Source organism: Thermobia domestica, chromosome 11 (genome assembly GCF_964235325.1).
Source record: "Thermobia domestica chromosome 11, izTheDome1.hap1.1, whole genome shotgun sequence".
In the NCBI taxonomy this organism is placed as follows: domain Eukaryota; kingdom Metazoa; phylum Arthropoda; class Insecta; order Zygentoma; family Lepismatidae; genus Thermobia; species Thermobia domestica.
In genome coordinates this window covers 227,307,812-227,333,841 of record NC_137464.1, presented here as the reverse complement: position 1 = coordinate 227,333,841, position 26,030 = coordinate 227,307,812, and the positions used below count along the sequence as shown (strand labels likewise).

At 37.8% G+C, this 26,030-nt stretch overlaps 1 protein-coding gene across 1 annotated transcript in view; it reads right to left on the bottom strand.

The window, feature by feature from the left end:
• LOC145663762 (pickpocket protein 28-like) overlaps positions 1-23,291 on the bottom strand; it is a 55,309-nt gene extending 32,018 nt beyond the window's left edge. Inside the window, exons 1-3 of the mRNA XM_081729850.1 lie at positions 23,055-23,291; positions 18,663-18,771; positions 11,473-11,609 (exon numbers count right to left, since the gene is read on the bottom strand). Coding sequence (XP_081585976.1) covers positions 11,473-11,609; positions 18,663-18,771; positions 23,055-23,248 — 440 coding nt within the window. The 5' untranslated portion in view covers positions 23,249-23,291. The remainder of the gene's footprint in view (positions 1-11,472; positions 11,610-18,662; positions 18,772-23,054) is intronic.
• Positions 23,292-26,030: the final 2,739 nt, after the last annotated feature.

The window sequence follows — 26,030 nt, the reverse complement described above, 5'->3', positions numbered from 1 at the left end:
TAGCTACGTTGACATTGCTTAAGCATTACATGCGAAACTCAGCGTGTCTTAACTGGGATCACCCCAACTCTTTCTCTTTGAGTCCCGATCAGGATTCTGCTGCCTACAGTCTTGCCGGCGCCGGACACCGGCGTCTTTTCGCGCGATTTTCGATCGCGACGAGCAAACACAGAGTCATTCACCAAAAGAAAACAAAGAGAGTTAGAAGGTAATTTATTGCTTTAAAATACGAATTAGGGCTTATATTTCACTCGTATAAAGCTTTCTCGAAATAGTTGGCAGACAGTCGGACGACGACTGCAAAAAGACACTGCCAGCAATTTCTTGAAAAACGACGTCGGCGAAAGTTTCAATATCGCGTAACAGCGGCAAGGAGTCGAATTTTGGAAAATGAATAGAGCCTGTATGTTCTTTAATGGTGAAGTAAAAATTTAAACTGTCTGAAGGTTTTTCTTGTGGGTGGACACTAATTCCATTAAATATGTCTTTTGAAAACGGAGTCGGCAGAAAGTCGGCATACATTGGACGGAACGAAATCGGCAAATGATGGTTGTAAAGACGTCGAAACGCTGACGGTGTGTCGACCATAGAAAAAGTAAATGTATTGAAAGAAATGTACTGCACGTAAAGGGTATATGAGAAGTAATTTTTAAAAATTAAATTACAAGTACGAGAGAATCCTTGACAAACATTTTGGAAGAAGATGGCAAACAGCGGACTGGCCGACCGTGGCAAATTTTGTCGGAAAGACGCCGGAATGCTGACGGCGCGCTGACAAGTAAACGAGCCGAAAGAAGGTCGGCAAACAGCGGACGGACCGACCTCGGCAAGCTCGGACAGGCGCCCAAACGCCGGCGGTTCGCCGACTAGTAAGATAACTCTTGTACTATAGGACCTGCGAGCCGAACAGTATATGGAAAGTAAGTCTCACAGCTAATACAGTAAGCTGATGATCCTTTTAAAACAACTCGGAAAAGGGTCGGCAGACAGTGGACGAAACGACTGCGGCAGTTAATGCTTGTATAGGCCTCCCTCATTGAGAATTTGCCGCCGTTGATGGCGGACCGCCTATTTCAGCGACCAGGCTGCCAACAGAGGTGGTGTCAAGGCGGGATGTTGACATTTTCCGCTTATGCCGTTTTGCAGCCCTTTCCCGATGGCGGCCCACCAGCGATGATAACCTTTGCCCCTGAAGATCCTGATTGGAGAAATTGTCGTCTGGTCGCGCTGCCTGTATGTTCGGTTCACGTTCTTCATTTGTCACAGTGTCTTCAAACGTTTACAAAAGGATGTGAGTGAAACAGACTTTGTCTGCACTCTGCCAATTACAACACCTATCAATAGGTGAAGGTGAGTTTACAAATGGGAAAAGATTTTTCGTGTGAAAAAGTATTCATTCATTGGCAACTGTACCAAGTTGTTGGTTAAGCAAATATGATGAAAACATGATGTGTAAGTGCCCCTGGTGGGGAAGACGACGAAGAAACTAAATATTAACTGGCTAATAGTATTCCATGTGAAACCTGATGAATCGTGGCCTGAGTACGAAGTGGAAGAGCTATATAGATGTGGTGAGTTAATTTAATATTATGCATATAAATTTCAAATTGTCATTAATTTTATATGTTGTTACATATGTTAATTGTTCCTGTGCAAGAAAAATATTCGGATATAGTATGTTTCCGCGCAATAGAATGATTGTATAATCGCTCTCAGCTACGTCTGAACAAGACACGCAATAAGAATAAGTGGGTAAGACTACGACTCAAGGTACTAAGTTTGGGTTAATTACTCTATCGCCGGACCAATTTTAGGAAATTTACCGGGCAAATTGGAGAATTTGTTTAAGTTTGTGAGGAAGAATGAGTAAATGTCAGGTAATAGGAATAGTAAAAGTTAAGAAAGTGGTTGTTTTTTATGTAAGCTTCACTGTATGTGGACAGACTATTTCGCGGAGAAGTACACTTGTTATGATATAGTGGCGCGAAAGGCAGTGTGGAAATGGTGCGTGTATGTCACGGGAATGACATATCATGTGTGAGTTATATAGAACTATTAAAAAATAGGGGGCGCGGTGGCTCAGTGGTAGAGCGTTCACCTCCGGTGCTTGGGGTCCCTGGTTCGATCCCACCTCGCGCCGTGTGGACTTTATGGTGGACAAACACCGTGTTCATGGGTTTTCTCGGGTTCTCCCGTTTCCTCACACTTTCTTCATTCCACCATCTCCTTCAGCCTAACCGGCATATCCGTGGGACGTAAAACTTAAAGATTTCATTTGATTTTTATTAAAAATAACGAGAGCGACGGTTAAGAAACTGTGGTACACGATTTTCTTCTTGAAATTGTAGAAATTTACAAGCCTTAGTTTTGAAGGTAAGTGGCTTCTAAGTCAACAGTAATGTATTTCTGCACAGTGTACGAAAGCTGTATTTCATGTTTACAACTGAAGCGTTACTAGTATGAAACCATAACAAGTAATATTGAAATATGTATGATTAGCAAAGCCCACATGTTTTCACTACCCTCGCTTACGCGTATACACAACGTCGCTGAAGCACCTGCTCCCTTTGGACACACCCCCGCGCTACCGCACGGGGCCACCACCGTCGCCCTGCCCTGACTGAGTTATATAGCATTCGTGCTTTTTAGTGGCCAACTACCACAGGTTGGTTTGTGTTTTTTGCAGTGTAGTTTTTTTGCCCCTAACCTAATGTCACGGAATCGAACGTAACTTAATCTAATCCAACCAAATATAACCGATTGGAGTAGGTTTTGGTACATTGTTTTTCGATTTTCAAATTGGTCCTGAGATATAGCGGTAATTTCCTAAATTTAGATTAGGTTAGTGTTGATAATTTTTAGATTAAGAGCTCTGGCTTACTGCTAGAGGCGATAACTTGATTTTGTCTTTTTGTGAATAGTTGTTGCATAATAGAGTAAAAAAGTGACCTAAAACGTTTTATTATGGCAAGAATACTTAATAAAGCGAGGCGGTATACAGGTTGCACCCTTATATTACAATCAAAAGAACGCTATTTCCAAGCAGAAATCCGTACTCCAGTAGCGCGGTGAGTGGTAGGCCTATTTTTTAATCTTTCCACCACCACATACCTTTTATTACAATATTTTTATTTACAATTTTTACTTCATTAACTTTTATTTAAATCTCATTTTCCAGAAGAAGTGGGACCCTTGTATTTTAAAAAATTAGAAAATAACTTTTCGCCATATTTTTCCTTCCTTCAATTCACACGCTAGAGTGCGCGAACAGTGGTGTGTGTTCTCTGGCGAGATTATAAAGTTAACAATTACGAAAATATCTTTAGAAAATAATACTTTCCCCAACTTTTTAAGTACAATTTTGCAGAAATTCTTTGCATCAAATAACAATAAATATACAAGTTTGGTTATATAAAAAATCAAACAGTTCTGTATTTTCTTATTTGGTTATTTAGATAAAGTTCATCAAATTTATTTTATTTCTTTTCCTTCTTTCAACCTAATGTTCAGTAAGGTAACCCAGTTATTATTTTTTAATCTTTAAGGCTTCTTGTACTTCGTCAATTGTTCTTGGGATCTTCGTACGGTCTCAGAGTTACAGAGATTGATTTACTTCTTTATAACTGTGTCTCTTCTCTGGTTTCTTCCCAATGGCTATAGTTACCGTAACACATGTGTTGCTGTGTGTTAAGGGGTTTCATAAACCAAATTAAAGTACCGCTAATTTTATCATTTTTCTGTAATCAAACTGAAAAATATTCGAAAAATTGCTCTGTAGGAACAGCAGGGTGCATGAGACAGTTATCACGAGTCGGCTAACTACTTTCGTTAAGCAGAAATTTGTGGAATTCGCATTAACGAAAGCAGTTAGCCGACAGGTGATAACTGTCTCATGCACACTGCTGTTCCTACAGAGCAATTTTTCGAGTTTTTTTTTCAGTTTGATTACGGAAAAACGGTAATATTTAGCGGTACTTTAATTTGGTTCCTCCGGGACCTGGTCCTTAAGACTCAGGCATTTATTCATCCGGCTGCCTGCGTACGGATTTGTGGTCTTTTAAAAATCGGTTGAGGCCCGATGTTTGGCCGCTCTTGGCCTGCCAGCGGATTGTCAATGAGAAACGCTGGTGGCGTGCCGACTACAAAGATTTTTTTGACAGGCAATTAGTGGAACAGAAAATCTGATAAATTAGACCATGACTATTCTTTTGTTTATATCGCCGATTTTTGGCCATGCTCGCCAATAAAAACTAAAATTGACGTTTAAAATCCTTTTTCAAATAGTTGATGGGAAAACAACAGCCTGAAAAGTCCGTATTGCGACGGATTGCTGCGGCTTTTTTTCTCCGAAGAAGGAGTTTGCAACTAGCAAATTTTGAATACATAGAACAGTGTTGTTCCTAGTGATCCTGATAGTGAAAATTGTGCTTTCAGAAGGAAAATGTACTGAGTGTTATAAGTTTCTCATATTAGGCCCACAGACGAGTTGATTGAATTATTCTTAACGGGCATTATTAGCTACTTGTTATTTTTGGCCGCTTTCAAGCATTTGTAAGTCATTTCCAGATACTTTCCCTCTATATGGCACTTAAATCGTACTAAGAATTGTAGAAATGTATTGCGTGTGTACCGAGTGCAACATTACTGGTGGGAATCCACCATGATTTTCATTGCATGCTACGCACCTTTTCTGCTGTTTGCCGACTGCTCGGGGAAAGGCTACTTTCCAGCGGCGGCGCCGATGCATTTTATGTGCCTTTCCGGCTGTTTGCCGACTGCTCGAAAGGACCTCTTTTCGATGTCGGCTTTCCGATTCTCCCACAGGCGGCATCCGACCTATTGCCGCCTTCGAAAAGTGGTCCTTTTCCGACTGGGGATCAACCCTTCAGGAAGTCAAAATTTTCACCACCTTTTACAGTAGCTCTGCCTAAGTTTGCCTCTGTGCTTTGATTTCTCGGCAAGGACACAATTACTAGTTCTGAAAGTATATAATACTTGCATGTCCTATTCAATTTATTCTTTTTTGACTTGGAGTGCTGCTAAAAAGCATAAAGGAAGAAATTTTATACTGGGACACACACAAAAAATGCAAGTATTATACTTCAAGAACTTGCAAGAGTGCTCCTTGTCGAGAAATCATAGCATGGGTGAAGACTTAGGCAAGACTAATGTAAAAGGTGATGAAAATTTTGCCTTTCTGAAAGGTTGATTTCCAGTCGGCAAAGGGCCACTTTTTGACGGCGGCAAGAGGTCGGATGCCACCTGTGGGAGAATCGGGAATATGATATCGAAAAGAAGTCCTTTTAAGCAGTCGGCAAACAGCCGTAAAGGCTCAGTAAATGCACCGGCGCCGCCGTCGAAAAGAGGCCGGCATAAGGGGTCGGCAGAGGGTCAGAAAGAGGCCTTTCCGACTGTTTTGTCAACTCTGACGGTCGACAACAGTTGACGAAGAGTTGGCAAAAGGTATTTGTTTTTAGGATTTTCAACCGCTTGCCGCCTCGGCAAAAGGCCGGCAACTTTGAACAAGTAGATCGTCGTGCCGCCGCTGACGGATGCCGGCTGCCTACCGGTCTTCTCTTTTGCCGACCGCAACTTCCTGATGGGGCTTGCAGTTTTCAGACTTACAATATGTGATCTCCGGATGTATTCACAAGGTATTGTAAAGTTTGGTGATGATAGTTTAGAGGTCTCATACCTAGGGTGTGTGACGAGTATATTACATTGGGCGCTTGTGCCGTAATTTGACTTTCTTATTTTACCTGAGAGTTTCTTCTCAAACCTAGCATTTGTTACAATTATTTGACATTTGAAAACAAGATACAATGTGAAATACACTTTAGGAATCATGAATACACTTTCGGAAAGTAATTCTATTAAGATACTGGCCGCTATATTTCTGTTCTTTCCAAGGAGAACTCGCTGAGGGACGCTATCACCGAGATAAGATTATATTCTAGAAATAAAGTTTGGAGGTAATCGACGGAAAATGCGTACGAAACAGGAGCGACATCCCGAAGGATGTCCGTTACAAAGAAGACAAAGTTATGTCGACCAGCCAACATAATTACACTAGAACTGTCTTCAGCACTGGATCGTGCGAAAAATCAGTGACAAGAAATGCCACTCATATTCGAGCTGCTGCAGCTTGAAGCTTTGGGCCACAGCTAACGAGAAATCTGTGTTAATAAGGAATATATTAGAAGAGCACGCAGAAAGAACCGCATGGGACTCGCTAGTAAAATTTGTTCGTCTTTTCCATCTGGTAGTCAACTTAACAGTGCATTGGGATAAGGAGTTGTTACCTGCTCTCACTTCTAAGGAACCAGTTAATCGCATAGCGGTTCTTGTTTCTGGGAATAGTGACACGAAACTATTAGGAGTACCTGCTATTCCAAATGGAAGTGGTACCTTCCAGTCGGAAGCTGTTTTTAAATTGCTGGAGGATTGGAACTTAACCACACGTGTACATTTCATGTGCTTTGACACAACATCATATATCACGGGGTCACAAAATGGAGCTTATACCCTTTTGGAACAGAAAATGCAGAAAGATTTGATCAGGGTCCCTTGCAGGCATCACATTATGGAACTAATTGTGGCGAGAGTGTTAGACATGGTTTTCGGTGCTTCAATGGGTCCACACATAATACTCTTTCAACGTTTCTCTGAGGCATGGAGCTCAATTGACAAGCTGAATTTCGACACCGGAGTCTAGGACGAGGTTGTAGTAGAGGCTTTGACCCAGTAAAGTATGAACTGACATATTTCTTCAAGTAGCAACTGACGCACTATCAACCCAGCGATGATTACAGAGAACTTCTACAACTTTTTTTGCTCTCATATTTCTTGGCGAAGTTCTTCCAAGAGGTATCACATTCTAGTTCCTGGAGCCTACCATCATGCACGATGGGTGGCAAAATTGAATTATTGCCTGAAGATATATTTTTCTCTCATGAGCTGAAGAAGCTTCGCGATTTCAACATATTTGTCGTCGCAGTGTATTTGAAGGCATTCTATTCCTCTCCTCTTCCAATTTCAGCTCCAAGGAGTGACCTGAATCTCTTAAGGCGCATTCAGTCCTACAAGAATAAAAGTTACAGAAGCAGCAATGCACAGTTTCTCACAACATCTGTGATATTTAAACGAACCACTAACTGGTCTTTGTTTCTTTGATCCTGAAATCCACGCAGCAGTGAAGGAAGACATGGTTATAGCGTTATTTAAGGGTGGAAGTGAAGGAGAAGAACTCATGCGCTTAAGATAGGAGGAGACCACAAAGATAAAGCCTTAGGACTTCGTTTCCATTAACACAAAAAAGCTATAAATATGCCACATTGACTTGATCCCTAGTTTTCCGTAGCAAGCGCTGCTATTGGCTGAAGGAAATCCACTCGCTTTCTCTTGCTTAGCAACAGCTGAACCATTATTGGCTCAACGCGTGGGTGTGAGCGTTAATTCGCATTTTTGCCACGGCTCAAGACATTTTGACAGCACAGTAGTTACTTGAAGCACTGGAGATTCCCACCGATTTTTTTTATTAGAAAACCCTGAAACATGGGAAGCGAAGGATACTTTCCTTCAGACTCGAGAGCGTGTGAATGTTCTGCATGTTTGTAAATGATCTGGCAGAACAAGGAATTGCATTGATTCAAAATTCAGTGGAAAACTGACCAATCAGGAAGATCAGGCCCAATTTCTTCTCCAGGTTGTACACCAGCACAGAAAGAAATTTACTTACCCCAAGTAAGTTCACTCTCAATCAAAGTATTTTTGTTGAATATACTTTCAAAACTTAAATCCTGAAAAAATATACATTCGTAAAACATAAATAATACTAAAGGATATTTCCAAACACATTTTTGAATTTCATAGTATTTATATGTGAATTTTCACATATTAGTGGTTTTAAGCGAATATATTGATGCGTTGAGCGACCACTAAATATTGTGCAATTGCTTCAAATTTTTTGTAGTAAACATTTGAGAAAAATAAAAATAAAATTTGATCCTGAGACCATCAAAAATGCAAAAGTGAATTTTCGTTGCCACCCTAATTTATATATCAAAATAAGAGAAAAAGTTCATATGGACATATTGCGAAAACTGCATAGTTTCAGAGCTAGGGCTGTCCAAAATCGAGCAAAAGCTACATTTCAACAGGCTCTATTTCGAATTCCAGAATTTGTGGACAGTGATCCTCATCAGTCTAAAGGAAGTTACGCATACACAATCCAAAAACGCATATTACTTCAATTTTCGACGGGGGTGCAGGGTATTCTGTATAGGGTATAATTCTCAAATATACTCTCAATAGAGTTTTCAAATATACTCTGATTTCAAGGAGGGTCCACAGTAGACAGGAGGTAAACCTTGGCAACAATCGACACCCAGTGCTTCGGAGGGAAGTCGGAAGTGTTAGGGACCGGCATCTCCATGGTTTTGTGTGTGTGTGTTCGGAATAACGTGTGCTCTGATGTATTTCGTCACGGCATATTCCAAGTTTTGTTTACTTATAAGAGTGAAAGAAAACACCGCAGCCTGCTTTTTCCCGAGTACGAGAGACTGTGCTGTTGACAATCCTTAACACTTCCGATATCGCGCCAAAGGATTCCGTGTTCATTGCTGTCAAAGCTTATCGTTTGCCTACTTTGGACCAATCCTAAAGTCACAGCATATCTCAAAATTCGGTTGATGGCATGTCTGGGAATTTCACCCTGCAGGGAGCACTCTGCACATCTATTGAATTTTAATTAAATATATTTTTTGGATTGTGTATGCGTGGCTTCCTTTACGCTGATGGAGACCACCACCACTCCACGATTTCTTGAATTCGAAATAGGACCTCTTGAAATTTGACTTTTTCGTGATTTTGGACAGTCCTAGCTCCGAAACCATGCATTTTTCCCCACATGTCCACCGGAACTTTTTGACTTATTTTCATGTGAGGAATCACTTCTTACAGCTTGTCGGTATATTTCATTAACACCCTATATTTCATTAACACTCCTTTCGAAATCAGAAATGAAAAAGTTATGGAAGGATGAGAGAGAAAGAAACGAGGAAAAGAAGAATCAGGTTAAACATAAAAAGCTACAGCAAGCTTTTGGTTACTCTTTCTTATGAGGAGATTTGTATGACTTGCAGTATATGATGGCGAATGAGTGGGATATCCTGGAAAAGTCAAGGAATTTGAAATTTCTCGAAAAGTTACGGAATTCTCAGAATTTCTGCTACTAGTCAGGAAAATTTCAAACTTTCGAAAGCATAGTGCCCTTCTGTAACAGTGTGGATATGTTTTTATCATAATGTTTCGTCATCGCTTCTCTACAGTATCTAACATGTTATTCCAAACCAGAAACAGTTTTCTACTGCTCCTTTAACATGCCATTTGGAACAGAAAGTAGCTGACGGAATAACAAAAACAAAATTTATGTTGAAAGAAAATTCCGTTAACATTTGATTCAACAGAGAAAGAAATGCAGATATTGTAAAATATTTTATAAGACACCCTAACCGCACAAGATGTGCTAGGCATGTGTCATTTAGGTGACGCAGCTACTTTTTAGGTACCCGACACTTACATATGATATTCATGTGCTAAGTATGTACTTCAGCTACCTACAGTTTTAGGTACTTGTTACACCTAATTGATATTTGCAACTATGTACCACAAATATAGCATTTATATAACTGAATCAGTTTCGCACTCTAACAGTCATTTGTTTTTATATCGTCACTTGGGACATATATCTGTCATATTCTAGGTACGTCCTTTAGGTACATACTTTTTCATACACCCTAAGAGCACAAGATATGATAGAGATGCGCCATTTAGGTATTCTAAATTCATCACTCACATTTGATGCATTTGTTGCTTCTTTTTCTAAGCGATTGTGTACTAGAAGCAACAAACACATCAACTTTATTTGTTGGCAACTGTCGCCGATCATTTGAAAGCAAATGTGGAAGAACCATTAAATAAAGTAAATAGACACTCGTCATTTTGTTATAAAATTACATGGCGTGCAGATTTTATCTGATCCCAAACCGTTATCGTCGAATATAAGCGGTTAAAGAACACTCTGATTAGCCAAATTCAAAAGACCTCAACAATTTATCCCTCTACAAGCAGCGTTTTATTTATCGACTTCGTGGGCAAGCCGGAAGAGCACGCGGCTAGTAATCCAAAGGTTGGTGGTTCGCGCCCACCCTGGGGTACATTTTCTTTACTTGTTTAAAGTGTTTTTTTAGACTCACCTAAATGTAAACACATTACTCATATAGGCGATTTAACATATTTTGGGGGAGTTAATTTTGTGGTTCATTGACGCTTACGGCATGAGGAACATACCTAGAATATACTATGCATGTTCCCCAGGTACATGTCAGGCATGTGCCTAGGGGCGGACATAGACTGTGACTATTACTTGCCATCCAAATGATTTCTCTCTCAGAGGTACATAAGGCACATACTGAACACATTATCATGTACCTGAGGGAACATGATAAGCATACGCCTGCTATGTAATTGTGCTGTTAGGGCATTATTGAATATGTACTTTTTATAATATGGATACGTAGTTCATGTGCTTTTTTTATAGTGGATATGTACTTTTAATAATAGTTGAGGTCATAATGAATGGAAAATTGTTATATTCGAATGAACAAAGGAAGGAACGTAAATATTGTAAAATCTTTTTCAATACATTTTTTTAATTCTTTTATTCGAGATTTCTTTATAGTTTGTTATTAAAATACTTACTAACATAACCTCATTTTATTGTCCTAACAAATATGTTGCAAGTAAAATAGTTTAGATTGATCGAGTTCCTGGTGTGGCAACCACAGTATTTCATATATCTCCCCCCCCCCTATTACGAGATCCTGGCGAAAGAACCAATATACCTTGCCAGTAAAGTACTTTAGAATGATCGAGCCCCTGATGTGATGACCACAGTATTTCATGTCACGGACCCCCCCCCCTTTTACGAAATCTTGAAATTAAAGAAAATCAAGAGGGGAGAATAAGTAGCCCAGGAAATTAGGTAGGCCAAGAGGATGCTTCCTTTTTCTTCTACGAATAGAATGAAAGGTTAGATACACTGCTAATTTTTTTGTGTATTATATCATATAAGATATACTGGTCTGCAATTCTTCTCATTAAAACTTCAATTTATGAATAAATTGAAAAATATTTAATTTTTAGAATCAGGTGAGCAACTGTACCCCTGCTTCCCCGTGTTGTGCATATGCCCCCCGAAACAAAATCCTAAATACGCCACTGACTGTATCATTCAACTTCTTTTTTCGTAGTGTAGTTGAGAATATTATCCACTGCATACTTAGTGTCTGCACTTGCGACCATCAGCAACATTGAACAACTTTTGCCTCCTTTTTTATCCGTTAAAACGATTGATGATTATGCTTTTTCTTTTAAACAAAACAGAAAACGAAAATTAGATAATAAACTTACGTATGGTTTCTGAACATGTCAGAAGGTGAGAGTGAGTTAAATGTAAGGCATAGACCATCTTCTGTATAAGTAACGTCAGGAAAAAAACCAGACTCAGTTAGCCACTTTACACTGTGTACAGAATAGCGGTAAGTAGCCTGAAAAAGAATCAAGAAATATGATAACTAGGGCCCGGAAGTTGAGGAAAAATCCTCTTTTTTTTTTTTTTTTTTTTTTTTTTTTTTTTTTTTTTTTTTTTTTTACGAGTGCCCGAAGACGAGGTTTAACATAATATATGCTCATTTTGGGTCATTGTAGGTCAGAACATGGTGAATTTTATTTGTTCTTTTTTGCCTTTTCGGCGTTTTTTTGTTTATTCGTCTTTTTTTTTTTAAGCTTTTCATAGGTCTTAACGTCTTTTTTGTGCACTTCATCTTTCGACAATAAATTTACTGGCCGTTAACTCGAAGCACCATCACCTTTTAAACATCTTTTCTTTAGTAAAGAAAATTCAAGAGATAAGACATTCTCTAACGACTGGACTGATAAGACACATATAGAGATATAGGGCAACAATTACAAGTAAGATAAGGAGGCGTAACAATGTCCTCCAACAAGGAAGGGGGGGAGGTGAGGGCCGGAAAGTTTTCTTGTTTTAGTTTGTACTTCAATTTGTAGAGGAAGGACAGACAGTTAATCTAACAGAAGCTTGTATTTCTTGAGCATTATATTCATTAAATATGTAATTTTAATTAAATTGGGTCTTATTTTAATGTCCTTTTTTCTAGTTATAACTTCCTTTTTTTAAAGATAGTATTAGATCTTTTTATAGGTCCTTTTTAGGCAATTTTTAGGTCTTCAAATTCCGAGCCCTAATAATAACACTTGTAGCTACTAAAATATCTCACGTCAGCATGGGCAGCGTGAGTAACAAACGATGGTGAATATAACTTTTATCTTCGTCTTTCACTTAATTTTTCTTTGAAAACAAGTAAATCTTGTATCACAGTGTAAAACTACATTCTATCCACTTGAAAACTATGCCAATTCAATACTGAAACTACAGAAAGTAGTGCATTTGTAAAAGTAGTACATCTGTAACTTCTGATTGCCATATAGCAATGACACCAAAGAAAGAACTTGTCTCTCGGACGCTGAATACATACCAAAAAAAGCCATTACTCGTTATACCTTGCTGTTTTTGCTTTATGAAGAGTAATATTGAAACTGAGGTAGAAGTTGATGTCTACCACTTTCAGTTACAAAAAATTACTGAATTCTAAGATGAGACACTAAAGGTTTGCACGGGCCTGAATTTTTAGCCCAGGCCCGGCCCGGCCCGTGAATTTATAATGTGAACCCCGACCCGAGTCCGCAATATGTTTTAGCATTTAGGCCCGAGCTCGATCCCAGCTTATGCGATAATCAAATGAGCCCGAAATAAGCCCGAATTACAGAAACTTAATAAGTAACGTATATTGTATTTTTATTGACAGCAATTAGACGTTTAATTTTGCAGTTGCTTTAAAAGTTCTTCACAATGAACGGTCCAATAAATATCGTTGTAGAGTACATTTACAAAGTTAGGCCCGAAAAGGCCCGAGAAATATGGTTATATATTTAAAAATTTAAGGCCCGAGCCCGGAGTGGGCCCGATCTGCTATATACTTTGTAGGCCCGAGTCCGGCCCGCGGGCTCGACCTGAGCTCGTGCAGACCTCTATGAGATACATTCTTGAGGTACGAAATCTATATCAAAATGGCGCTTCTCGATATCTACTACTATGTGTGTTCTATAGTAATTTAAACCGGAAATAGTTAATATCTAGCACTTCTGGATTAACTAGAAGAATAACAATTGAAATAGAATCTACTCTTGGGACACAGGATTGACTCCATAAAACTTCTTCAATCTGTCTATTGCTCTTTTATGCATATTGACGTTGAAACTACATATAGCGTTTCCGCTCTATTAAAACTAAAGAGAAACCCGAAGTACTACTAAATATATGCCACTTCTGGTTTTAATAGAGAGACGTAGCTGAAGTTGGTATCATTTTCTTGAGATAATGTATGAATCCCAAGAAACAACTTGTCGCTATCTGTTACTGTTCTTCTATGGCGAACGACATTAAAATCGAAAGTGATTAATTTCTTCTATGGTTTAGGTTTACAGAGAAGTCAAAACCTATTCTTGGGACGATAAATCGATTCAAAATAACTCTTCTAGATATCTCGTACTATTGTCACTCTGATACACGTGGACAGACGGACATAGTTGTTCTATAAGATTTCCGATACTTAGGGTAAGAACCCCGAATATGAGACCCTAAAAGTTAGGATGCTGTATACTGGTTAATTATAGCATAAACAAACACTGTTGTTACTTTAATATATTCTCTGGAATGTCTAATTTACGATACAGACTATTGGAATACATAAAAATATAACAATAAAAAATTATATTGAAAAATGTGACCAAAGTTGCTACAGTGCCATTTTTATGAGGGGTACCTAATAAGAAACCCCGGCTTTTTGTGTAATATTAAAAGAGTTCTTTTATTAATTCACCATTCAACACTGTCTTTAAGCCAAATCAAGTGATGGCACAAAAGTATAAAGCCTTACACTTCCAATCTAACTCACTTTTTTCAATTTTAGAATATACGCATTGTAAAATTTTACACTTTTTGTGCACATAAACTGCAACGTTTGTTGATCACTTCTTTTAATGTGCAAATATGTACCAAATGATAAGAAATGTGTCCAAAATGACAGCACAATGCTAACGAAATCATTGGCTCTATGTACAGTACTAAGTCTAAGAGACTACTTTGTGAATACAGAAATGTCGATACAAATGAGCTCCTAATATAAGACTCAATATTACTATACGGGTCACATTATGAGACCGGTCTCATATACTGAACCCGTTAAGGGTCTCACAGTAAGACATTCGACTGATAAACAAATGACTAACGCCATCTCAAATGTAATTGGAAGAAAACCGGTAACTCATTACATGTCGCAATACACATATTCACTGGTATAAAAGAAAGTAAAGATAGAACGAATATCAATTTACCTTCTCCATTTTCAGCGCCTGATGTGTGCACGTTAAAAAAAAACTTTTTAGGGACACAATTTTTTCCAGTCTCCACTATTCTAACAATTCTCCACATAACGAACTCACGTGACTTCCGATGCTGTGGTAGAGCTGTTCCGATAATCGAGTAATCGATTAGAATTCGATAAAATTTCAAAACCGTTTCATCGATAAAGAATTTTAATTTTATCGAAATATCGAACTTTCGAGACTCCCGAAATGTTCGAAACTCTCAAAATGATCGAGACTCTCGAAATGGTCGAGACTCCCGAAATGTTCGAGACTCTCGAAATATTAGAGACTCCCGAAATGTTCGGGACTCTCGAGGTGTTTGAGGCACTCGAAATGTAAGAAACATTAGACAACTTCGAGACACTCGAACTGTTCGAGAGTCTCGAATTGTTTGAAAGCACCAAATACAGAAATATATCAATATGATCGCATTTGTCGAGTCGCTTGAATATTTTGAAAAGCTCGGGATTATCGGAGTGTTCGGAAGAAACAACGCATTCGAAGTTATCATAGTTGTATACAATATGTATTACATATATGCAGGGTGTTCATATTAAAACGTCTCTCCTTAGCAATGAAGTGAAGGAAGTGTTTTCCCCACAGATCTGTACAAGGTTTAAGCAGTCTGTCAGAAGAGGGAAACAGGAAGAGAAAACATGCATCACCCGAATGGAATTGGAACCCAAGACACCATTAGTCTACTAATAGTCACTTTGCCGATTGCACCAATAACGGGGCAGGCAGAAAAATAATTTTACGTATGATTTCGACAAATACAACTTTGCAATAACTTATTAGATGAAAAAAGTTGTTTGACTAGTTTGGCTGCAAGAAGGAATCATTGGAGAGGTGAAGGAACCGAACTGTCCATCACCACTTTTGATAATACCCGAAACTTCGATAATACTCGAAATGTCGATAATACCCGAAACTTCTTTAATACTCGAAATGTCGATAATACCCGAAACTTCGATAATACTCGAAATGTCGATAATACCCGAAACTTCGATAATACTCGAACTTTCGATAATACCCGAAACTTTGATAATATTCGAAATTTCGATAATACCCGAAACTTCGATAATACTCGAAACGTCGATAATACCCGAAATTTCGATAATACTCGAAATGTCGATAATACCCGAAACTTCGATAATTTCAAATACTCGAACGGTTTCGAGTAACCGATGACAACTCGATAAATTTTCACTCCCGAAGTTCGATAGGTCCTCAGCCTTATCGAACACCCCTATGTTGTGGTGGGCTATTTTCTTCTGTTTTAGCTCGCTTCCACTAGATTGCAGCTCTTGCTTCACAAGATAGAAAGGTGTCGCAATTTAGGTGCCTATCCTCATATTAGGGGTTCTTACCCCATGCATACGAGGGCTGCTAGAAAAGTTTTTGCAATCAATATGAGAAACAGTTTCTTCTCATAACGGAAAATTCCGTAACTTTAAGAACAACTCACTCTCTATAACGCTATAGCAGTTGTTCACAACGTAGTTCCTATCACGACCTCCATTTTATCACATCCTCTTGCAGCGACCCCTTATAATTTGTGGTTTGTAACAAGCTTTTGTAGATTTTTTAATACCCATATACCTATACCTATTGCAGAGGCTCACAATATCCATCTATTACTATAATAGTAGAATCAATTTCTTGTATATAGTGGACACAGTAAACTTTCCTAAAAGCAAATGGATTAAAACCAAATTTGGTCAGTTCATTCATATTATAAATATTGAATCCAACCCGTCATACTGTTTAAAAATGGAAGCTATTTGAAAATTTCAAAATTTCACAACTTCCTTAATTTTGGGTCATATGATAAAAAAAAACTTATTGAAAATGTTTAGTAGACCTATATTTTTTCTCAACAGTATGTATAAAAATATGCCTATCACAACAAATATTTCAAAATAATAGTTGAAATATTTTCCTGTATTAGATTCTAATTATATTTATCTCTTTCGCTTATGTTCGTGACCCCCATGAAACCCACTCGTGACTTCCCTATAGTGCTCTCAACGGGTCGGGTCGGGTCGGGTTGAAGACCGACCCGACCCGACCCGTGACCCGAATTGACTGTCCCGACCCGACTGACCCAAACCGTGATCCGACCTGATTGACCTGACCCGACAACCCGACCCGAGCTGACCCGGTTGACCCTACCCAACAACCCGACCCGAGCTGACCCGACCCGACAACCCGACCCCAGCTGACCCAACTGACCCAACCCGACCCGAGTTGACCCGACCCGACCCGTAACCCGACCCGAGCTGACCCTATCCGAGTCGGGTCAACCCGATCCGTTTGAGAGCACTATAGTCACGACACTGGGTGAACGCCAAAATGCACTCCCATTGGGAATTAAACCCGGACCACATGTACCGAAGTCTTACACGTTAACCACTAGCTAGATCAAGCGGGGGATTTGTATATGTATCTTAATGAATATTTGGCACTTTTGAGGTTTGGTTATTTCTTTTTATAACTGATACCAATGTCCGACGTGGGAGAAATTTATTTTTTTTTCTTGCTTTAGTTCTATGTGACGAAATTTTTATTCAAGGTCAGTGTTCTCACTTGCGTGGACGGCAGGGGGTCTTCTCGGAAGGCAGTAGCAAGAGTCTCTTGGCGGAGACAAAAGGAAATCGTTTAACTACAATGATAAGGGTTGAGGAAACAGAAGAACACCTGTGATTATTTCCAACCCTTCAACTTTCATTCCAAAATAGGTTCTTATGATTCCGGGACCCGTGCCACTTTGATTTTTCTTTCTCGGTAATTAAAACGTATTTTACAGTATATATTTGCACGTAAGAAGATACATAATATGAATTTTGTAATTTAAAATTTAAAAATACAGTATGATATTTAATTATAAAATACTAATTTTATTTCATCACTTTCAGCCCAACAAATGAAATTCAAACAATTCGCTCCCTGGGTCTTCGTCATCAATACTGCGTCTTATTCTTTGTCTTGCAGTCAAGTCTTGGTCCTGTATTTCGTAGTCGCGGTGGTCTTTCATGCTATACAAGAGTCAAGAATGCTCGCCTCATCGGTACAAATGAAGACCAAGTGTGATTTTGATTATGGTCTTTCATACTATACCGAAAGCAAGAAAATATGCTCATCGCTACTTGGTGATCACCAAAACAATGCCAAGAGCAAGATTACTATGCAAGTCGTCTTGCATACCCAATCTTTACCTTGTTCTTGTATCGATGTCCTTGGGCTTGGTGAAATAAAATGAAATATTCAGTTTAAGATCCCTCGATCCTGCACCGAGGCTAAGGGATACGGTGACCATGAGAAATGAATGAAATGACTTCTATAAAATCAATTGAAAATTGCTATTTTTAATTAGGCAGCTAGTGAAAAACAGCAGTTTTCTACTCCAGCCGAGTTTAAGCTCAACCTAAACTCAGTTGACCAAAGTGAACTGGCCCGACTGACCCGACCCGATAACCCGACCCGACAACCCGAACCGAATAACCCGAACCGACAACCCGACCCGAATAACCCGAACCGACAACCCGACCCGAGCTGACCCGATTGACCCGACCCGAATAACCCGACCCGAGCTGACCCGACTGACCCGATCCGAGCTGACCCGACAAGAGTTGACCTGACCCGACCCGATCCGTAACCCGACCCGTTTGAGAGCACTACTTCCTACGGCTGGCGACCCCAAGTTGAGAAACCCTGCACTAAAGGATTCATGAAATAAAATGTTCTTATTCTTTCAATTGCTAAAGTATGTTTACAATTTATATCTATATACTCCACACGCTGTAACGAAAGATACAAGTTATATTCCTAACGCCATTGACTACGTTATATTGTTGCTTCAAAATTTCACCTGCACAATTAATTTTGAGACACACAATTTTTAAAAAATGTTAATTGCAATTAGTACATTTTTACACAAATTTACGTAGAATGTTGGTGCTACACACGAAAAACTATCTCATAATATTTTATTTCTGTTGGTATCGTTAGCATTTTTAAAATACTTTTTTTGAGTTTTAATTAAAGAAAAAAAATATTTTTCAGGGATTAAATAAAATCAAATAACAACTTACAGTAAACAAGAAGTCGAAAAATTCCTCATCTTTAAAAGTGATATTTTGCTTTAGAAACTTTGAAATTCTGTGCCCACATACCATTGATGCAATGGCAAACTGCTTCAATCTGAAAGAAAATTTGACTATGTGCAGAGAAAGAAAATACAGATCCGCTAACAACAATTAAATAATCAGCTAAATTTTGAAGCATCTTTATTTTGACCTGTAAATACCTTGCTCGTCCTTCACGGTTTTTCTTTTAAAAAATAATCACAAATATACAGAAAGTTGTTCTGTTTATATTCGACAGATTTGGTATCGCTGCTGTCATCAGCATATTTATTTTTTAAATTTAAAATCAATGTTGTGTCTTAAGTTGAGGGTGCAGAAGATTCGTGCTGATCTAATCAACTCTCTCCAAAATTGAGTCATTATTCGAATACACGGTGTAGGTACACTCATGTCCAAAATTGTTAGCGCATATCTATAAATATGTTGTTGCAAGAATGAAATTTGATAACGAATTCGCTCGGTATTTCTTATAATGTTAGTATGTATAAAATCGGCAAAGACATGTATTTGGCAAATTTCATGTCAAAAGATCAGTAAATAAGAACAATAAAACGAAAATAAAACTTTCTTGTCCATTTAGTAACATTTTGTTTTACTCACTCTAATTTTTGTATTTATAATTCTTATCCTATGAAATTTACCACAAATATACATTTCCCGATTATAAACATAGTATCAGTATTAAAAGTACCCTGCAAAATCATTATCAAATTATATTCTTACAAGAAGACAGTTATAGATATGCGACAATAATTTTGGACATAAGTGTACATCATGGCTTTTTCTCATGCAATCGATAGCGAAACAGAGTCCAGAAAAGATTCAGCGAGCAAAGCTCCATTCTTAAAAGTCAATTTAGATTCTTATCCTTTTCTTCTAAAAAGTTGAATTAATGCATACGAAATTTTTCATCATACGATCATCGATAGTCAAGTTTAAAAACAAAATATCAAGTACCATTGCTGCATAAAATATTTTTTTTTTAAAAGAAAAAAGCCTTCTTTTATTGAAGACATTTGAGTAAAATGATGCGTAGGCGTTAGAAATAATACACACAATAAAATTTATTTAACCATTCACGTGAGCTTCGATAAGTTTTGCTGTTGGGAAATGCTTTAAAGGAAGTTAAGCCAGTTTCCTCCTGTTTAACCCTTCAAAACGTGCCTACTGTTCATTCGAGATAAGTTGATAGGAGATCAAAACAAGTTTTCTCTTCCCCACGCTCATGCGCGTGGTATGTTAAACCTGAAATGTTGATGTTTGTTTTTCCACCATCAATCTACACACATAGAGATATACGGTGTATCTAAACAATTATAAAAAATAATCAAAATTTACATACGGTAATATGACTACACTTTATTGCATTCATTTGTATTAATGAGATAAATAACAATTGGTTAAACTTCCGTTATTTATTTGGTAGTTGGGGGCTATGAGATAATGATGGGATGAAAAGACATAAAAGAGTTGGGAATTGAAAGGATACTTTCTGTATTCCTACGATAATTTAATGAAATTTAAAGAAAGTATAATCTGTATGAGTAGTATTAGAGTGCCGAAATGATAATGGCTGAACTTTAAATGATTAAGGAGTTGAGTTGATTTTGAGTTTAACATCCCATTCAGCAGCGAGGCTATATGAGACGTGGACCTACTGATTAACGTGGACTCCGAACCACTTGAGCTCCCGCTGGGAATCGAACCAAGGTCTCCTGCGTCAAAGGCGCGTCCGCCAACTGCTTAGCCACGAAGGAACTGATGGTTATAGGAAAAATAACGATCTCCTGCGAACCTCTAATAAACTAACATTTTCACATTAAACTAACATTATACAGAGCGATTCACCTAAAAGTTGTACCCCGATTGGTTACGAGAGTAAAATACACCCGGTTTCAAAAAGAATATAGGTATTTCGAATGCATATAATTATTAAACTTTAAGACATACGAATATGAAATTTTACACACATATTTACGAACCTCTCTAGTACAAATAACAGTTCAAAGTTCAAATCCCAGTTGTTCAATATGCTCTCCATCAGCGACACAAACAATATCACATCGATACTCAAATTCCTCCTAAGCTTGGGCAAGCATGTCCTGCGTCACTGATATTATGGCAGTACGGATCCGGTTCTTCAACTCTTCCAGGTTCTGTGGGAGTGGTGGTACATAAACGTTGTCTTTAATGAAACCCCACAGGAAGAAGTCACAGGGTATCAAATCCGGCGACCATGGAGGCCAGTTGAGACATGCTAAATCGCCAGCTCCTTGACGACCAATCCAACGGTTCGGCAGAGTTTCACTCAGATATTCACGCACTTGGCGACTCCAGTGAGGGGGTGCCCCGTTTTGTTAAGAAGTGCAGTTGTCTTCGTGCAGCCTCGGAAACAACCAGTTTTGTAACATAGCGAGATACTGCTGACTGTTAACCATATTTTCATTCAAGAATAATGGGCCGTAAACAGATGATCGGGATATCGCACAAAACACATTGACTTTGGGCGAATCTGTACATGTTCAAAGAATGCATGTGGGTTCTGTAGGCCCCAAATTCGAACATTTTGTTTGTTTACCTGACCACTAACATGGAAAGTTGCTTCATCACTGAACACGATCCGTTGTGCGAAAGTGTTATCATTGCCAATAGCATCCAGAATCTCGTTACAAAATGCCACAAGTTTGAGTTTGTCATCGGGAAGCAGAGCTTGTAACAGCTGTAACTTTTACGGCTTCATAACCAACCGATGTCTCAAAACATGCCAAATTGTTGTTGTCGGCACTTGTAACTCCTGACTGGCACGACGAGTTGATTTTGAAGGACTACGATGGAAAGCAGTTTGAATTCGTGCAACATTTCCTTCAGGAACACGAGAGCGGCCAGGACTCTTTCCTTTACATACGCATCCTGTATCTACAAACTGTCGATACCATCTGCGAATGCTTTACCCATTCGGAGGATCAATTTGGTACATCAACCTGAAGCGTCTTTGCACTGTAATCACGGAATTGCACTTCGCAAACTCGAGAACACCAAATGATTTCTGCTGCGGAGTACCCATTTTAAACATATGACGGTTACCAAGCAAAACAGAAGACAATTGACATCTAGCGGCAATTAATATTAACTAGACTATATAGGGTGTTTCAAAACAACACCAACAACGTTTGGTAGTTGATTCCTGACACCAAGATGAAACAAAAATTATAGACCAACCTGGGTGCATAAATGCTTCCTTTCGAAGTTACAGACTGCCGAAAACATATAAAAATGAACTTCAAAGGTCCATAGCTTCAAAAGTATGGGACTTACTGTCGTCGAGTCTAGACTTCACTTAGAAACTAATATGTGCGGTATTTAAAAATACATGTTTCAGAATTCCTAAGGTACCCACGCAGCAATTTTTATAGAGGGAGTTTGGCTACGGGCTTGTAATTTGAAGTACTCACCAACTATCTCTATAAAGATTGTTGCGAAGATACCACAGGATTCTGAAACTTGGATATGTGGATAGGGCACATATTAGTTTCTAATTGAAGTTTTGACCCGACTGCGATAGGTCCCATAGTTTTGGAGCTATAGACCTTTAAAGTTCATTTTTTCATGTTTTCGGCGGCCTATAACTCCAAAAAGGAAGGATTTGTGTACCCAGGTTGGTCTATACTTTTTGTACTATCTTGGTGTCAGGAGTCCCCTCCCAAACGTCAGTGTTGTTTTGAAACACCCTGTATAAGAGGACATGTGAGTGTGTGTGTGAACATAACTTTTTTCTGCACATCTCTTTATTGATTGGAGCTCCTTCATGGCTAAGCGGTTAGCATACGCGCCTTTGACGTGGGAGACCCGGGTTCGATTCCTGGCGGGAGCTCAGATGGTTCGGATTACGTTAATGATTAGGTCCACGTCTCATATAGCCTCGCTGCTAAAAGGGACGCTAAACTATAATCAACTCAACCAACTCTTTATTGATTGATTGTATTAGAATTGTTTCTTTTACTGTTTTCACTTTTGTAATAAGTATTGATATTTATTTCAATTATTGCAAAGCCTATTGTAAAAAAAAAAAAAAAAAAAAAAAAAAAAAAAAAAAAAAAAAAAAAAAGAGCAACAGCTCTGTTATAGGTGAATGATAAATAAATAAATAAATAAATCATTAGTATAGAGTGTAGATTACCTTTAAACAAATGTATATTTTATAATGATAAATTTAAGTAATAATGCACTATACTAAATAAGTTTTAGCCCGACAACGAAAATGTTGTTGTAAGACGTGAAATATTTTGTTCCATATATTGCTTTTTTTTCCGTGATTGGTTGATTTATGGGGTTACTTACTTGGTTTCACTCCATTGATGAGAGGAGCTTTGTTCTTTATAAGCTTCCGTGTAATTAAAATACCATTGTAAAATTTTGTTTTCCGAGCACACTGTCACAGCTGGAAAGGGGATTTCAAACACAGGCGTCATTTTCTCTGAGAAGGCCACCATCACAGGAGATGTGGTCCATTTCAACCAAATGGTATGAATCATGTACCCACAACTACCAAAGCTGGCTACTATTGCAATTAACCAACTGATTCTGAAATTACATGAAACATATTTTCTTTCATTATTACATAAGTAAATTATTTACAGAACTAACATAAACGTATAATGATCTAATCAAGAGAATGTACAACTTCTTTGTTTCATCATGAACATCACACTTATGCAATATTCTGATCAGACGCGCAGCTAGAAATCTTTGTTGAAAGGAGTTCAACGTTCGGGGGCCGAGTCCAATACTGCAAACATTACATCTATGTAGTATTGAACTGACGTTATTCTATACCAAGAAAGACGATAAGTACAGTAATTGTTATGTACTGTCACCTATATTATCAGAAAACTTGATAGAACTAGATTGTTCTATAAGAAAATGAAATATACAGATGAAGTTAAGATTAAATCTTTATGCTATATTAATGATTTCTCTGCTAAATAACTACAGTTTTGTTAAGAAGGTGTGCAAAGGTAGGTTAAGTTACATAGTTCTCGGAGGGGTTCGAACCCAAAGGATTCAAGCAAGAATGCGCCCCTGATTCTGATACATCTAACTGTTATTATCTCAGTAAAATCTTTATTTCTTATTATTCTCATCGTCTTTTCAAATAATTGTTTTCCTTAATATCTTCAATCAGTTTCCTCATTTTCCTTCTGACAACATCGCAAATTTTCTAACATTTGCCAGTGTAGATATAAGTAGCATTTTTTAAACTAAAAAATGGAGTGCACTTATTTCAATTTCAATAAGTTTCTGCCGATTATCTTGTGCATTGTGTTGTTTTATTTCTCCCTTCCTTCCTTTTACGATGTAAATACAACAACAGTCAAGTAGAACAGAACGTAGCCAAGCTTTTACCATTCGACTCAGTCGAGATTTCGGTTCAATAAACTATACAAAGCCACATAATCTAGCAAAAATTGGCTTATAAATTTAAATTTCAACTTCTAAGTTATAAATGCTTGTATTTCTCTGGCATCATTTCATGGTATTTTGTTACCATAACAAATTTAATACACTACATTTATTTCGCGTTATAATGCAAACATATTTGAGTTAGTTTTCTCAAGAAATGGACACAAAATATTTGCACGGGTCAGAAGAGAATAAAACGCTTAATATATTATTAGAATACTTTTCTATTGGATGCCGTTCTTCATCTCCCAAATACTGGCAACCATGAAGGCTAGAATGGCGAAAGTATTCTTTCATGTCGCCCAGAATCCGTGAACCTAATCCGCTCTCCATGTTAATGTGAACCATTGGAGCATGAAAGATTGAACAATAGAATAAGTAATGATTGAAATATATATACAATTGCTGTGTGTTTTGGTAATAACATCCTTGATGACACTCAAACACATTGATCCATCACTGATGACACATAACGGAAATCGAAAATACTTAATTCAAGTACTCTGTCATATTAATAAACCATCTGCCAGTAATATATCAAATCAAACGACATACATTACCACTGTACACATAACATATTAGAAGCTTTGACTTAATGCTTCGAAAGCTTTGACATTTATTTATTTATTTTACATTTCCCGCAAATGCTTTGCAAATTTTTGTTTTTTAATTTAAAAGCTTTGAGTGAATAATTGTCTTTAATTTTACAATATTGGTTTTACATTTTTCACATTATCTTACCATTCAATAATGTTTGAAGTCACTATCTGTCAGTGTTCGTAGATTTCCTTAAGAAAATTTTCCTCATCTGACCAAAATTTTCCCTTTTCTTATCAAAATTTCCCTAGCTTCCACCAATTTCAATGACAGAAGTTATCTGATAAAATTAATTTGGCCATATTAAAAGAAGTGCAAATTACATTTGTTTATATTCATTTGCTTTTTGCTTTTATTTTTCTTTTTTGCAAAAAGTACACACACACAACAATGAGTCGAAATTGTGCTACTTTGGACACACACGCATACACAAACACATACTATTGCTATTGTGTTGATTTATTTCTCAAGAACAGAGGAAAAGTAAGCATTTATAGTGGTCAATTAGACAGTACGAGAATTTCCCTAGATTTTCACGTTTTATCGAAGCATTCCCTTTTCCTTTTTGGAGTATGTTTAGTACAAGGGGTTCAGAAGCACGTAAAGAACAGGAAATTTACAGGAGAAATGAATGATGCAAGTACTTTGACGTAACATAACGTAACCAAATCTAACCTAACCTTACATAAATTAACCTAAGCTAACCTGAGCTAACCTAAACTAACCTAATATTAGTAGAAATAAGCGAAATTCTATTATTCTTTGGAAAATTATGCGGGACCCCTACACTAATATAACATAAACTTAACTAACCTAACCTACCCTAAACTAACCGAATGTGAACAGACATTACCGAAATTGTAACATTTTTTTAAGAGAAAAGAGCTGGACCCCTTCTGCTAAACATAAGCCTCCGTTTTTGCTAAATTTACCTATGAAGTTTCCCTAGATTAGGGAAATTTCCCTTAAACTACGAACACAACACTGCCATCTGTAGGGTTGCTCACGAAACAAAGCGTAACAATTTTCGAGACGAGACGGAGTTCTACCAATGGATACATATTCACTTTTAGAGCCGAGATATTATTTTCAAACCTTTTCTAGACGAGTCATCCTTTAGTCTTATCTTGTAGGAAATTCTAATTACGTGTAATGTTGTACCAAATAACGGTATGAAACGTTATATTTTAAGTTCAACTAGAAATACAGTAAATCTGTAATCTGTAGAAGTTTCAATTTCGTCCGGTAGATGTCAAC